The sequence below is a fragment of the Ctenopharyngodon idella genome, chromosome 6 (genome assembly GCF_019924925.1).
Source record: "Ctenopharyngodon idella isolate HZGC_01 chromosome 6, HZGC01, whole genome shotgun sequence".
Lineage (NCBI taxonomy): Eukaryota > Metazoa > Chordata > Actinopteri > Cypriniformes > Xenocyprididae > Ctenopharyngodon > Ctenopharyngodon idella.
In genome coordinates this window covers 27,398,438-27,414,450 of record NC_067225.1, presented here as the reverse complement: position 1 = coordinate 27,414,450, position 16,013 = coordinate 27,398,438, and the positions used below count along the sequence as shown (strand labels likewise).

Genomic DNA, 16,013 nt, shown 5'->3' with positions numbered 1-16,013 from the left:
ATCGGCTGTTTCCGCTCATGATGTTTTATTTACTGTTGGTTACTAGGTTACCAGTATCACCATCATCCGCTCGAACAAGTAGAAACGCACCTAATTTGCTTTATTTATTTTATTTTATTTTTTATTTTTGCAAACTTTCAAAAGATTTGCTTTACGTTTGGATGGAAACCCAGCTTCTGTCTGTCTGTCTATCTAGTCACATGATCACATGTGTCACATGATCATTCTAATATGGTGATTTGGTGCTCAAGAAACATTTCTCATTATTATCAATGTTGAAAACAGTTGTGTGATACATTCTTAAATCAGTGAAACATTTTCAGATTCTTCGATGAGTAGAAAGTTTAAAAGAATTTTTTTTTTTTAACAATTAAAGTCTTTACTGTTATTTTTGATCTAAGTATATTGAAATACTGAATTGAACTGAAAACAAAATGAATTGTTGGATTACCCTGAAACAAAACATTACATGATACAAAATGATTGTATGGAATTCGTGGATGATGTTATGATGAACATGCCATGGTAGGGGCGCTTTATGAATGCTGGTCACACTGTTGCTTGTTCAGACCCGTGTCTGATACGGGCCACATTGAAAAGGTCATGTCCACAACCTCACAACATTAGATTTGAGCATAAAATTGGAATTCTGGTCTGTACTTTGCAATATAATAAGAGTGCCATTGTCTATGATACTAATGAGGACAACGGATAAGCTACAAATCCTCACCACACATGAAAGCCAAACATCTATTCCACCTGGTAGCACACGCACGCATTCACCCAGATACATGCATACCCATCCACACACACGCAAACCAATTAAGATTCATATTACCAATTCATATTCACAAGCACAGAGGCGTGTGGAATATGTGGTGTGAAATGTGATAACATACGATACAGAGCTCAATGACTACACTACTGTCTTGCTAGTAGAAAGACAAACACTCAAGATATATACACGCTCTACAACCGCACACAACAGCTTTGAAGAAAAAGATCCCACAATGTGATTGCATAGTTTTTCAATATAGAGAGTCGTGGAGGCGAGTCATTTGGTGTTCTATTAGCATTTGTATGCGCCGTGCCAGCGGTAGGTCGGGGAGACAGTGCTTCTTAGAACATAACACCTCACGGAAGGCAAAAATTGTTTTGCGAAAATGCTGTTTACAGAATCCCCACTGGGCCTCGCCTTTACAAGCCATGAATAACTTGGTCACCAAATGATGGGTTTCTGGGTCCCGCTGTCTGCCTTTTCACCTGTGAGTGGTCTATAACCAGACATACAAAATAAAAGCATAGGAACAAAGGCTGTGTCTGAGCTGATTGCTATATCGAAAGGATCTAAGCCCCAAATTAATCAGAAAATAAGATGTAGCTCCAGTATTTTATGCCTACAATTGAAGCAAACATCTACTGACAGCTTGTCAAACACTCCGCAGAAAAGAAACAGAAAATAATGGGAAAGGATTTTGCGATAGCCTCACAGTAAATTAAAACAATAATTTAACTTAATGTACTGATGAGTTCGAACAGGCATGTATGAGTGAATGACATTTGAGAGATGCAGAGGGCAAGTTTTTAGTGGAAAAACAACTTTAAATTCAGTCTGCTTCTCACAAAATTTCAGAAGAATTGGAATATAGTGCACAAGTTGAATATTGAACTTCTTTTAGGTTACATTTTTTGCCAATTTAATTTGTGAACCTTGGAAAAAAAGCAAAAAAAAAAAAAAAACAACCCATACAGGTTTGGAACGACATGAGGGTGAATAAATGATGACACAACTTTAATTTTTGGGTGAACTATACTTTTTTAAAACTATTAAATAATTAAAATTTAGTTCAAGTACAAAATATTTTTTTCAGAATTGAAACAAAATGGCTTTGTGGAATTGAATCCTTTTTGTTTGCAAAAATCCTGCTTCTTATTAGCAGCTGATGGTAAAGAGCACTTCACTGACTGGAAGAAATTTGTAATCAAAGATGAAAAAGGTGGGCAAATTAAACAGCTCAGCTGGTAAGGGAAAATGTCAAGTGGTTTGTTTATAAGGCTCAAGCATTGAACTTCCACACACACACACAAGCTTCAACTAAGGCACTGACAGCTAGAAACAAACAACTCAGGCCTGTTAAGTTCAGCTCACCAGTTCAAATGTTAAACCAAATCACGAGTTAGCTGCATTCACCTACGCTGTCTCCAATTTCCTTTCATTGCATCATTTTCTGTTTTGATTTACCTCAGTGGAATGCTACAATGTCACTTTGTGTCTTTTCAGATTGTGTCTCAGGTGGATAAATCAAATGGCACAGAATAGGAGAATTAAGGCTGTGGAGGATGATGGTAGAAATGTGTCAAACTCTGCCGGTTTTGCTGTACTGTTTATGCTGATGAGTGATGAAAAAGTAATGTGGGAATACAGAGTAGAATGCATGTCAGGTCAAGATTCATTTTATATTAGTTTTACTCTTTTGATTTTTTTTTTTTTTTAAACTCAAGTGTTGCATCATGTGAAGATGTTATTGCACTGATGCTAGACTTCTCATTTATTAATCCGATTTGTTTTTTCCGATAAAAAAAGTTCCAATTAATAAAAGAATCAACTTTAATATATATATAAAAAAAGATATGACATCCAAAGTATGTAAGGTAGTACAACTTGATCTCTTTTATTGAATCCAAAAGGATTTAATTACATTTTGCTACATATAAAGATATTTTAAAGATTTTGAGGTGTCAAAAAGTCATTTGGTTTAACCGTCCAAAGGCCAATACAGCCATTTAATTTGTGATTAAAATATCTTAAAATGTAATAAATGTATATATTTTTTATTCTGGCATGATTTTATAACATCATATATCAACATAGCGCAAAATGCTATTAAAATTCTGTGTATAAGTCGTTGCTTTGTTATGAGAAAGAATGTCCGGAAAAATTAATTTCATTGATGTGTTAATTTAATTAATTTCATTCGGAGTAACTAATATAAAGGGACCATTTTGGATCAAGTCATGCGGTCAATATCATGTGACAGGATGTGACCTCATTTAGACACCTGCAAAGGACCACACGGTCATGAAGCAAAGTAACTAACTCTCTCTTAACTATTTGAAAAAATAGTGTTTTCTCTTGCTCATACGTATGTCCATGTTCCATAAAACATGGAAAATGTTGTAATATTTTAAAAACTTGTAGTAAATATCAAATGTTTGATTGTCCTTTTGTTAGCTAGCTAGCAAGCTAACTAGCTAGCTAGATATCAGCCTGTTAGCGTTGTTTGAAAATATCATCATTCGGTATAACCAAAAGTGTCATTTGGTAAAACCAAAATTCTAATGACTTGTAATAAATGACAAAAGCAGTGTTAATTGATTTTAAAAACCACATTATCTCATTGTTAACACTTAATAAAACTCCAAACTTAATTATATCTCCATTATATTTTTTTGACACTTTTAAAAACCTTATTTGTCAATGACCCATATGTATTATATATATATATATATATATATATAATTATTCAACATATAAGCATTTTTTCCATTTAATTGCAGGCAAAAATAAAGAGAAATATACTGATACCCTGATATAAAATGACCATTATACACTCAAAAAAAAAAAAAAAAAAAGAATTCATTACCCTTGCTTAATTTAATTGAAGAAAGTTTTTACACTCAATTTAATTAAATCAGTTTAGTTTGGTCAACACAATTTAGCTGGATTTCTTTTGTTAGCTAGATATTGTTTTTATTACGCTTTTTGCGCGGAACTCAGATCACTTTCGTAGGCTAGGAATCCTTTTTATTTCCCAAGAAAATCTAACCGGTTCAAACTGGAACGCTGTCCCTCCTTGAAATTCACTCCATTTCAGTTTTAAATATATTAGGTCAATTGAACACAATGTAATTAAGTTGTGGCAAAATGTTCAAAAATCGTGTTACTTTAGCTCATTTTAATTAATTAAACTGAACAAGAGGCAAAACTCATTTTTTGAGTGTACTAAAATGCGTAGCTCACCCAAAAATTTAAATTCTATCATTATTTACTCATCATTCCAAATCTGTCTTTCCTCTGCAGAACGCAAAAGAAGATATTTTTAAGAATACTTTGAACAACATTGGTCCCTATTCGACCTTCATTGTTTGGACAAAAAAAGAAAGTCATGCAGGTTTGGAACAACATAAGGGTGAGTAGACAGATGATGACCGAATTTTCATTTTTGAGTCATATCCTCTGACAAAAAGGGAAATCATGTTGCTTGAAGTGTTCTTTGAATCATGAAAGTGTGTTGAAGAAACTCAAATCTAAAATAATGAGCCCGGCCTGAGTCAATGAGAACAAGAGAAACAGACAGGGAATTAGAATGCAGCTTGTGTTTGGTTGAAGTGTGTGTGATGGTAAGGTAATCACATGCTAACTGGGTGGGTGATCAGGGTGGAGTGACGTGTGTGTGTGTGTGTGTGTGTGTGTGTGTGTGTGTGTGGCAGACAGCTCGCTCCTGTCACTACGCACTGCTGTGAGAGAACAAAGGAAGATGCCTAGCAGGGGATGGAGATCATTGCGGTCCCCTCTCAGCATTCTGAGCAGTCGCCCTGCCAAGCCTCGTCTTTTCAGGGGCAAACCTTCCTCGTCTATGCTGTTCGGCAGGTTGCACGACCTTTCCTGTCAGTTCAGCATTAAAAGGGAGTACAACACTACAACCAGTGCCACCCACCACTAACTGAAAATACAAGGGAAGAACAAAGATCTCTCAGTGCAAGAAAGTCAAGTACCACCAAACACAGTGTCTTTTCTGATTCAAGCATGTGTTGCGAGATAATGTAACTGAACAGATTAAAGGAACAGTTCACCCATAAATGAAGACTCTGTCACTATTTACTCAACCTCATGTCTTTCACATTCATTGTAATTGCATGTAAAAGAGCGGCCGGTGTGGAAGAAAGGAAGTCTGGTTTGGAAAGACATGAGGTGAGCAAATTTCCTTTTGAAAGGGAACTTCTGTCTTCAAATACACTGTGCATTTTGACAACATTAAAGGTGAAGTTCAGAGAATTTTATGGAATTTATTCTGCTCCTTTCAGCAGCTGAAAAGTTACTTGCAACTGCATTTTCAATGCTGTCATACATATGCATACAGTCTATGCTACGGATTTAAAAGACACACCTAACTCGCTCTGTTTCACCCTTTTCCACATTTTAGAGTAATATGTGAATCCGATCATAATTATTTCATATTTCAACTTCATCAAAGTCACAACTCTTTGAGTACATTCTCTCAACCAACTTCATGAGCGAGTTTAAATAAAATAAAATAAAATAAAATAATTTGTGCTGGAATTTAGCTGCCCCATTTGCAATACTAAAACTATAGGGAAAGAGAAACAGCTCAAATCTGAGGATCTTTCTTTTACATTCCCTAAAAGTAAACTACAGTAAATAATTAGCAGTAAATCATCTCGCAAAGTACTATTTGATTAAATGCTTCAAAGAAGGTAAATAGTGCTAATTTCACACTGACAGTGTTAAGTATGAGAAATGGAACCGCGTAATCAGATTATGATTGATGTACAAGAGCCCTCAGGTAAAAGAAAGTATGAATAGAGATAATAGCCACCTTAATTGTTCCTTAATGAAATATGAAATAAAATCACAATATGAGTTTTGAATACATGCATATCGCCATTTCCCCTCCTTGTACATTAATTACCAACAAAGACTTTAGAGATACTGTAGATGAGGGGGGTGAGTTTTACTTCCCCAACAGCCCTAATTTTCTCTTTTAAGACTGTGAGTAGGAAGGCTCATTGACTTCAATGGCGTTGCACGGTATGAACTTTATAGGTGTTTAACTAGTTGTTGTTGACTAAAAACTCACTGGGGAACAATATACCTAGTATTTACCTCAAATCATCCACCTCACAAAACACAAGTATTAATCTTGGTAACAAAATAAGTAAATGAAAATGCTTGTTGATGTTTGTGAATGATAATAAAGATGAAGTGAAAAACACACATCATGGCAATAATTTAAACTAAAATCTTAATTACAAGATTTTGAAATAGACATTAGAAAAAACAGTATTTTATTTGATTCAACATATAATTTATTACACATAAACTTTTAGGCTTCAACGGCCATGAAGGTGAGAAAATTATGACAGAATTTTCATTTTTGGGTGAACTATACCTTTAATGGGTTTTTTTTTTAATGAAATCTATCAAGCGGTATGGTACACTACAGTACAGTACAATACGCAATTATTTCTGTTTCGATTATCAGAAGTTGTGAATGGTAACAAAATACAGAACCGCACCGTACCACTTTTTGGGACCCTTCTGTTGGGGTACCTAGTACAGTAGTCCGGTATCTAAAGGGTGGAGCTAGACTCACTGCAGAACGTTGATTGGTTGACAGAGAATTGTCACTTGCGTGTGCTGCAAGGGGAATGACAACACAAGAGGCGCCATTTTTTAAATATACAGTTGAAACACAACACAGTTGCAACACAATGTCGGCACACAGCAATGTACCATGATCAACCCAGGAGGTGCAGACCTTCCTGGGTATCATTGGTGAAGAAAAGGTGCAAAAGGAAAGTGACGCCTATCAAGTGACGTCGATTGCTACTTTCCGGCATACACCACACCTATCAAGTAAGGGTATTGTTGGTGGTGGAAACGCAAGCCGGATCAGGGTTTATCGTCCCAAATCGTACTATACTGTACTATACCGCTCAGTGGAAACAAGCCATAAATAAGAAACTAAAACTGCCAGTAGGTGGCGGTAATTGTCTAAATGAGTAAGTCATTGAGGCATTCATTCATTCATTTCATTCAAACGGCTGATTCATTGAGGAATGAAGGAATTACAAATTTTGACTACATTTAAATGACATTTTCATTCAAATAAAAACTATGACAAACAAAAAACTGTAAAACCTAACAATGTAAAACAAATGGAAGGCTATCAATCAATCAATCAATCAGTCAGTCACATCAGCCTTAATGAAACACTGTGATGAAGACAAGAGCTCACTATCACACTTCTTTAGCACTGTTTTTCACAAAGTAACACTCAGTAATTGGCTTTTTGTACAAATCATTTTCAATTGTGCAGTACAGAGCACCTCTGGGTCAGTAGCGTCCCCAAGAATTTAATTTCAGTCTGCTATAAATTATATCAGTCTGCCAAATAATAAAGATTAGGATTTCTTCCTCCTCTTGATTAAATCTCACATTCTTAGCTATCAGTAGATTCAAATTAATATTTTTCATCTTAGTATCCTATCTTGTAAGCCGATCACCTAATTTATATTCGAATCTATCAAGCAAACAGCCGAGAGCCCTTCCTCTCGGATCTGTCCGCTGGATCCTGTTATTGACTTTAACAATTGCTCTCCTGTTAACTAAACTACACAGTTCTTTTCTTTTTTAATGATCAGGCCTATTATCCACTAATGTAAATTGCATGTAAGTTGGTTGCAATTTCCGTGATGTCTTTTCAGACAGTCCCCTGCCCTATATACAAAGGAATATGAAACCAGAGTTCACAAAGAGGAGCTGCCATGCATGCATCAAAAGTTCTTAATAAGATACTTTTACCTGTAAGGCACCCCAGGAATGACTGCAGAACCAGCAGTTTCCATAGCAACTTCATCTTCACTTTGGTATGGTCAAAGTCAACTCACATCCAATCACGAATGTATGGAGTCCTCTCTGTGGTTTCTCGTTCTTCACTCTGCAAGGAACACAAAAAATTAAGTGCTTAGTTTGATTCAAAGATCCTCCACTCTAGTAAAGTTCTAGTAATAGTTGACTGAGCTAAAATGCAGAAAAAGCTGCCATAACATTTCAATGTTTTTATTCCATTTTTTGGCACTTGATACTTGGCACTTTTCATTCTAAAATGATGTTCAACACCTATTTAACTTTCGTAGTGCGACATATCGCCAAGTGAAACAGGATAAGCAACAAAAATACTCTTAAATTTACCCATCAGGAGTTGATTGGATTGTGAAAAGCGGTCTCTACATATACGACAGTTGGCTGAAAAAATAAGAGGGCTTAGTGGAGCAAGTTATTACATTTTGATGAAAGATTATAAAGACATATTTCTGGCGACACTTGTGGTGCAGAAATTACACAGTTTAGCTTTGAAGGTAAAAATACCTTAAATAAAAAAAATAAAAAAAGGATATACTATGTAAATGTATATATACAATCATATATACAATTCCTCTCTTCTAGTTGGTACTAAAATCCCAGTTTATTATAATAATGAAAATGTGATCTTGTCTGGCAAAAATGTCTTCAAGTTATGTGTCATTAAAAGGAATCGTTTACCCCAAAATGAAAATTCACCCTCAAAACTCATCCTCAAGTTGTTCCAAACCTGTATGAATTTGTTTTTTATTTGCTGAACACAAAAGAAGACATTTTGAAGAATGCTGGTAACCAAATAGTTGATGGGCCCCATTGACTTCCATAGTATTACCAACATTCTTCAAAATATCTTCTTTTGTATTAAGCAAATAAATTAAAAAAAAGAAATTTAGGTTTGGAACAACTTGAGGGTGAGTAAATGATGACAGAATTTGCATTTTTTGGTGAACTACCCCTTTTAGAGTCCTGATTCAGTACTGTGCAATGTAAGTTGTGGAGCTTTTTTCTATATCAGTGCCAGGCCAAATAACACTTACTTTCACACATGGTACAGTTTAATACATTTGTTGAATCGTCACATGTCACACTTCAATACCTCCTGCGTACTTGGTGTGGTTGGAGGATGTTTGTAGTGAGAACGAGAAGAGGAAGCGTTGGCGTTTTTTTTTTTTTTGGTTCTGTTTTTACTTCTCAGTGGAAGTCCCAAAGGGATCACCATGGAATCGGGACCAAGCACACATTGTGCCTAGGAAAGGAGTAATTCTCTATGTGTTTCAAGCTTTTGACACTGCAAAAGTTGCTGGAAAGGGAGAAGAAATCAATGGGGTCTACTGTAAAGTCCCAGAATCCCCAGGCAGAACTGTCTTTTTTAAAGGGGTGGTTGATTATGATTTCACTTTTTTAACTTTAGTTAGTGTGTAATGTTGCTGTTGGAGCATAAACAACGTCTGCAAAGTCATGACACTCAAAGTTCAATGCAAAGGGAGATATTTTCTTTTAAAGAATTCTCTGTTTAAGGACTACAACAAACGGCTGGTAGGGACTACAATGAGCTTCTTCCTGGGTTAGTGACATCATTAACCCTAAAATTTACATAAACCCTGCCCCTGAGAACACGCAACAATGGGGGTGAGGCCATCTTGGGCTGCTTTAGAGAAGAGGAAGAGTTGTTGTAGTAGAGTTTTGTTGACATGTCGTCATTTTATGCCGGACTGCTTCACAAACGAGGGTCAATTCAACGCTGGATTTGCACAAAAGATAAACATGACGGCTCATGCTAGTCGATGAGTTGAATCAACTCCACAGCAACTACATAAATTTATCCACTAATCATTCAGAAACGTCTAGTTGCATTCTAAAAGTTGTAACTTCTTCCTGAGTCTCTCCATCAGTGTCCGACACCGGTTTGAACAAGGTAAGGCTGAACACCGTTACTGACAATCGTCATTTTGGCTGCGTGAGATTCTCCAGCTCTGTTGTTGTTGAGCAACCGAAGCGTGAGCTGTTAAAGCTCCACCCTCTTCTGGAAAGCGGCTGGGAGCAGCAGCTCATTTTCAAATTTGACAAGCTATAATAAATGATCTGTGGGGTATTTTGAGCTGAAACTTTACACACATTCTGGGGACACCAGAGACTTACACCTTGTAAAAGAGGCATAATAGGTCTCCTTTAAAACATCGTCTTAATTTAACCAACAAATTATGGTTTTAATGAACGAACAGCCTTGTGTTTAATTTGTATTCTATGCAATCAAGGCTCAAAATAATTCAAATTTTTTAGAAAGAATAATTCAAATTTTTTAAAGATTTGTTTTTCCATTAAGTAAATTTAATGACAATATTCCACCCCAAAATCAAAAGGAAAAAAATATTTTCATAAAGAAAATGATGCATACTTTTAAAGGCCATAAAGATTTCTTGTACTCTGAGAGTATGTTAAAATAAAATTATAAAAATATAAAATAAATAAAATAAAATAAATGGTTAAAAAAATGAAATATGGTACATTTATTTATTTAAAAAAATAATAATAATGAGATTCAATCAGTAAGAATAAGATTTTTTTCACATTACACTAATGAGAATTTGAGGGGAATGTGCTCATTTGTCAAAATGCCACACTGCAAAAACTCTTAAGGGTACGTTTCATTTTCTTTATGCAAAAAAACATTTTTTTTCCTTTTGATTTTGTGGTGAAATATGACCTAGACTTTACAGGCTAAAGACACTTGGTTCCAAACCTTGGAGTGGGCAAAAACAAAACAACAAATAGGTAAACTTCAATACACTGGTAGCAATATAAACTTGAAAAACAAGAGCAGAAACACGGATCGATCTAATCTCTGAAGTGCATATATGGATTCCTCTGTGCTCCTCCATACCACTCTCAGATTCCTGTTCAGACCGGCTGTCTGGGAGGGTGAATTGAGGGGCGTTCGGATCTGAACTACCAGCTAAGAAAGACAAATGTAAATGGGATGCAGTGTGATTTATGCAGTGTGATTTATGCAGCATTCTACTAGGCATGTGACGGTATCAAATTTTCATGTTGCGATTAATTGCTGAAGCTTTTATCACGGTATACGGTATTATCACGATATTGAAATAAGTTGCAAAAAAAAGTGTTGTCAGAGTATAACAGGTTTAAGAACTCTTTTTGTAATAAAAAAAAAAAAGAACTCTGAATGTTTAAATACAATAATACAATACACAAAAAATATATAAAGTGAAATTTTCAGATTAACAGATTAAAGTGCAAAAGAATTAGGCTATAAAGAACAACAGGTAACACTTTACAATAAACTCTCATTATTTAATCCATTAACTAAGATTGAGCAATAGCTACATTTGTTACAGAAAGTATTATTTTTTGTTAATGTTAGTTAAGAAATACAACTGATCATTGTTAGTTTTATCTCGGGTCCATTAAATAAGTTCTTTTGATTTTAGTAATGTTATTAAACAGTAACTAAGAAATTAACATTTACTAAGAATAATTAATGCTTTATAAGTTTGTTTTCATTGTCAGTTTGGTAAAATGAATTAACATGTTAACTGATGAAGCCATATGTCTCAAAGTTTTACTGAACAATAACAAATCATCAGAACATTTCTAATCATTAGGGCATGTTGTAGTCCAGATTAAAATATAAAAATGTTTAAGTTTGAAAATAAATAGCCTATTAAGACTTTAAGAATTAAGTATTTGGTGCTGTGATGAACAACATTAATAAAAAAAATGAATGGCTGTTTGAAGCATTTTAAAAACTTCACTAGCGCAGTTGCTTTGTTTTGCGGGGTTTCCGGGGTAACCGCTGCATTCTGCTGTTCCATCAGCGCCCTCTGCTGTCAGAGAGTGAACGTGCACTTTCATTCAGCGCGTCTCCTTCACTCGTTCCGCCATGTGCTTCTCATGCAAGTTGGACTTGTTTACATCTGAGCGCGTGTCCCTTTGACGCAGAATACAGCGGTGTTGTGCATTTTATACGGTTGATGGGAAAAGTATTCTTAAATGCATTATAAAAATTGTAATAATTAGTAATAAATTATTATTTACGGTATTTTGACGTGCTCACGATAACAATATCGTGCATATTCCTTATTGTGATATATCGCATTACCGAATATCGGCACATGTCTACATTCTACAGAGTGAGCAGAGCAGTCGTTAGAGGGAACATGTCAAGAGTTCTGCTTTACTAGGAGGAAGCGCAGGGGGGAAAAAACGGCTTGAAAGCATGACGAGCAGCTGCCGCAGCGGACAGCACTCACAGTTTTGCAGTTTATTAATTCTGCAGTGCCCAAACTAAAAAGATGCTAACACCTTTCCGCTTGAATATCCGGACTAACCCCGAGGCATGATTTCCAGCAAGAGCTTTCAGGATCGAAATCACAAGGGTTGCTGAGATTGAATCCACTTTATTTCCTGAAAAGTAGGCTAACGTCAATAACTTAAGCTAAGGATTTGTCGACGTAGATCATGTCTAATATCTTATCTCTATTTCAATCAGTCCAATCTCCAGGTCACCCTCCACCCCTCCTTCTCAACCCCAGCTCCACCTTAATCTGCTCTCATATACCAGCTCCCTTTTCTCTGTACCTGGGATAGAGGGATATTGTCTTTCATCTGAAACCAGACTGGGCCAGTACAGCCTACTCTTCAGACTCAAAACCTGCTGGATCTACATCTACAAGTGATGTGCGGATATGGGTTTTTTCTATATCAAGATCTGTCAATAGCAGATCCTCTATCACTACTGTGCCCTTTGGCAATGCCCTTTACACCAGGTAAAAGACCATTCCTATGTATTGCTTCGGACAAAATCATCTTTCTAAAGAGTAAAAGTAATATTCCTGATAATTTTGTTGTCATTGTAAAGGAATGGTCCACACAAATTTTTATTGTCATAATTTACTCACCCTCATGTTGTTCCAAACCTGTACAGCTTTCTTTCTTGGCACATCCTAGCCACCTTTCTTTCTTTTTTTTTTTCTTTTTTTTTTTTGGCATACAATGAAAGTAAAGAGGGACAGAATATCACCACCTTGGAATAGGTTCTGTCTGCATTCTGAGAAGATTGAGATATTGAGCTTCAAAGATTTCATATTCCATATACTTCCTAACCTTTTTGTTTTCTAAAAAAAAGTCCCAAAATGTACACAACTTTATAAAAATACAAAAAAAGAAAGAAAGAAAAAACACATAATGTGGATAATTGTCACACAATAAGAATATGTGAATAACTCAATTTTGACGAAAATGTCAGATAGAACTTTATACCGTGTCCTAACTAGACGCGACACCGCGACATGAGATAAAATGTTAATCAGTTTTGTCCTAACTAGCCACGACGGCGACACGCTAGCTATTTTACAAACTTTTTTTTTTTTTTTTTTTGCGACGTCGCGGCTTGAACAACAAAGTATATGGCAATGATAATCTTAGGTAATGTTAATGTGCTTTATTTAATGTTAAAAGCGTGTAATGTGACTATCATTTTGTGTGTCTTTTAAAGCCGTACTGAAAGCAACAACGGACAATTCACCTCAGATCTTCAAAATAATTAAAAGGAAGTGAACTCCAAACTCCAAATTGAACTCCGTTCAAACTGTCAACTCATTGTGAACAGACAAGTGTATTCTATGACAAAGATTGTTTCAGTAACTCAATATGTATATTTAATAATAATTTTAAAATGGTAATGTTCATGAATTTGATTACTTACTTATCCATTTCGTTGCGAGTGCCGGGCGGGAACTTGCCAAGAGAGCCCGCCCACACGCTCTTTTGATTGGCTGTGATTTTTGATTGACTTTATGGCGTCTCATAGTCGCGTCGCGTCTGGTGTGGACAGACAAATTGTTTGTCGCTGGAAAGTTATCGCATCACGTCTGATTAGGACATGGTGTTATAATTCCAAGCGTCACGCTATATCAAGCTCCAAAAATAACAAAAAATACCATAGTGATACCATAAACCTATTATTAAAAAAACAACCATAAAAATAGACCTTTAAATATACATTGTACTCTATATCTTCTAATGTCATACAGTAGCCTACTGGAATGCTTGAACATGAAGCACTAATTAAAACTGAGATCTGTTTTTGAATAATGGCTTAAATGTTGTTGTATTCCTCTTGTATGACAAGCTAAAAAATAATTTAAAAATATACACTATCAGTCTCAGTCAAAAGTTTGGAAAATATATACGTTTTTGTAATGTTTTTGAAATTAGTCTCTTTTGTCCGGTAGTACAAGTAATTTCTAATATATATATATATATATATATATATATATATATATATATATATCAGTAATATATGGTCCTTATCTCCAGTTTCATTGTATGAGGAAAATCGCATGAAAGAGAGTAAATGATGACAGAAATTTCATTTTAGGCTAAACTATTTCTTTAAACTGTGGTAAATACTAAATCACATCAAGATGACAGCAAGATGAAAACCTATGACAGAAACATACATCACATTACATATATTTTGCAGTAAAACAAGCAATTTAAACAATTTGCTCAGAAAAAATTCCTCTTGAACATATTCATTCAGGAGGTCTCCATTAGCATGCTGTTTCCAAGTACAGGTTAACAGTTGTGATTGATTGGAAACACGAATGTGAACGATCTGATGACATGCTTGCACTGAAACCCTCTAAATGAGAGCCATTTCTTTCTTTTTTCAAGGGGTCAAGGGACAAAAACAGCATTTAGATGAGGACCATTGGGCTTGGACATCACAGGCATGCTGATTCGACCAGAAGCTTTAATTTGTAGCTGATACTGAGACCTGACTGAGAAGGGCAACAAATGAGGTGGAGAATCCAGACCGCAGAACAAGCTACACAATTGATCCAGCAGCAGATGGGGTTAATGTGCTATTTCAAGAAACGTGTTGATCAAATCTAGTGCACTCATGCCTCTCAACTTACAATGTGAATTGTTTTATTGTCTCCTGTTTGTTCACAGATTAAATGCTTAATCTTATGTAGTCAAACATGTAACATCGAAACACACTCTTGTAAGGAAACCTCCCTGTAGTGACTTTCATACTACACAAACAAGACGACAATGCGATTGCAAGTGTGAGAATGATTTATACAATTTAATAAATAAAAAAGTTAATTTGAGTAATATCCATTAAAGATACAACATTTGCTCCATATTGCTGGTGTGAACTTCCCATTTCCCAAAGAACTGGAACATTATAGTTAATGTACTTGGTGAGATTGAGAATGGTCCTTAACAGTGTAATTCCTATAGAGGTATTATCTATTGTCTAGTCTAGTGGCACCATGGTGTTCTATCTGCAAATCATAACACACTCGCAATGTCCTTTGCGTGGGTGCTCAAAAACTGTCATGGTCAAAAACAGCTCAAAAATAAATGCATACAGGATTTTGTTTTCTCTTCAAACTGCCTAGGAGGGGGTCGTGCATTATCTTTTTCTTTCTTTTTTTAAATTCTATTTCCAAAGTGGGTATACGTTACTTAAAGGGGTCATGAATTGAGAAATCTAATTTTCCTTGACCTTTTGACATGTAAGAGGTCATTGTACTATAAAAATATCCTTTAAGTTTCAGAACTCCAAATTTGCGTGTTGGTCCAAAAACAGCTTTTATTGACACCAAGCTCAGAAAATGACTTGTTTTGGATTTTGTCACATTATTACATCATAGTGCAATGACAGACTGCCTCGGCAGAAGAAGATCAACACCTACTTCTACATCATTGCCTCTTTAGCTCCACCCACTGATTCATGCATGCTTTTGTTATTGTTTTGATCTTAGCCATTCACTGTAATCCTGAATAAAAAGCTTCAGAGAGCCCATCTTCTGTTTTGTCATAAGTAAGACATTACAACACCTTTAATTTTATTTAAAACACGACACTGAAAATGACAATTTATATGTTTTTCACTTTATCGAATGGGATGAACTATAAAATAGCCTATAAGAATGACAAAAAAAATAATGGCACATTCGTTCATAATTCAATTTACACGAAACACCGTAAGTCAAATTGTAAGTCAAAAGGTGGAAACTCCAAGTACTTAAACTTTATTTGCCACAACCAAGACTTACAAAGCTTATGTAATAAGCATAAATGTTTCACATTGTTGGCAAATGTTTCAACTATGCAATGAGATAATTTTCAACATTGGAAGTTTTCAAAACAGTTCAGCACATGTAATGGCAGGGACGCTGAAAATTATTTTAATATTCAAAACTGTTGCCCAATCATAGCAGTAGCATTTAGTTCCGAGTCTTGAATTCAGCACGCCTATCAAATCAGAGTGTTCCAAAAAGACAGTAAAAAACAGGGTAGAAAATAG

At 35.3% G+C, this 16,013-nt stretch overlaps 1 protein-coding gene and 1 long non-coding RNA gene across 3 annotated transcripts in view; one reads left to right on the top strand and one right to left on the bottom strand.

Moving 5' to 3' along the window:
* The window catches only part of cntn4 (contactin 4), a 160,074-nt gene that overhangs the window by 131,461 nt on the left and 12,600 nt on the right, over nucleotides 1–16,013 (bottom strand). For both annotated transcript variants that reach the window (XM_051896479.1, XM_051896478.1), the window contains exon 2: nucleotides 7,607–7,742. In XM_051896479.1, the coding sequence (XP_051752439.1) occupies nucleotides 7,607–7,661 (55 nt within the window). In that variant the 5' untranslated portion in view covers nucleotides 7,662–7,742. The remainder of the gene's footprint in view (nucleotides 1–7,606; nucleotides 7,743–16,013) is intronic.
* On the top strand, nucleotides 11,468–15,421 carry LOC127514089 (uncharacterized). Its single transcript, XR_007930557.1, has 3 exons — nucleotides 11,468–12,098; nucleotides 12,177–12,453; nucleotides 14,366–15,421. It is a non-coding gene; the product is annotated as an uncharacterized LOC127514089 (long non-coding RNA).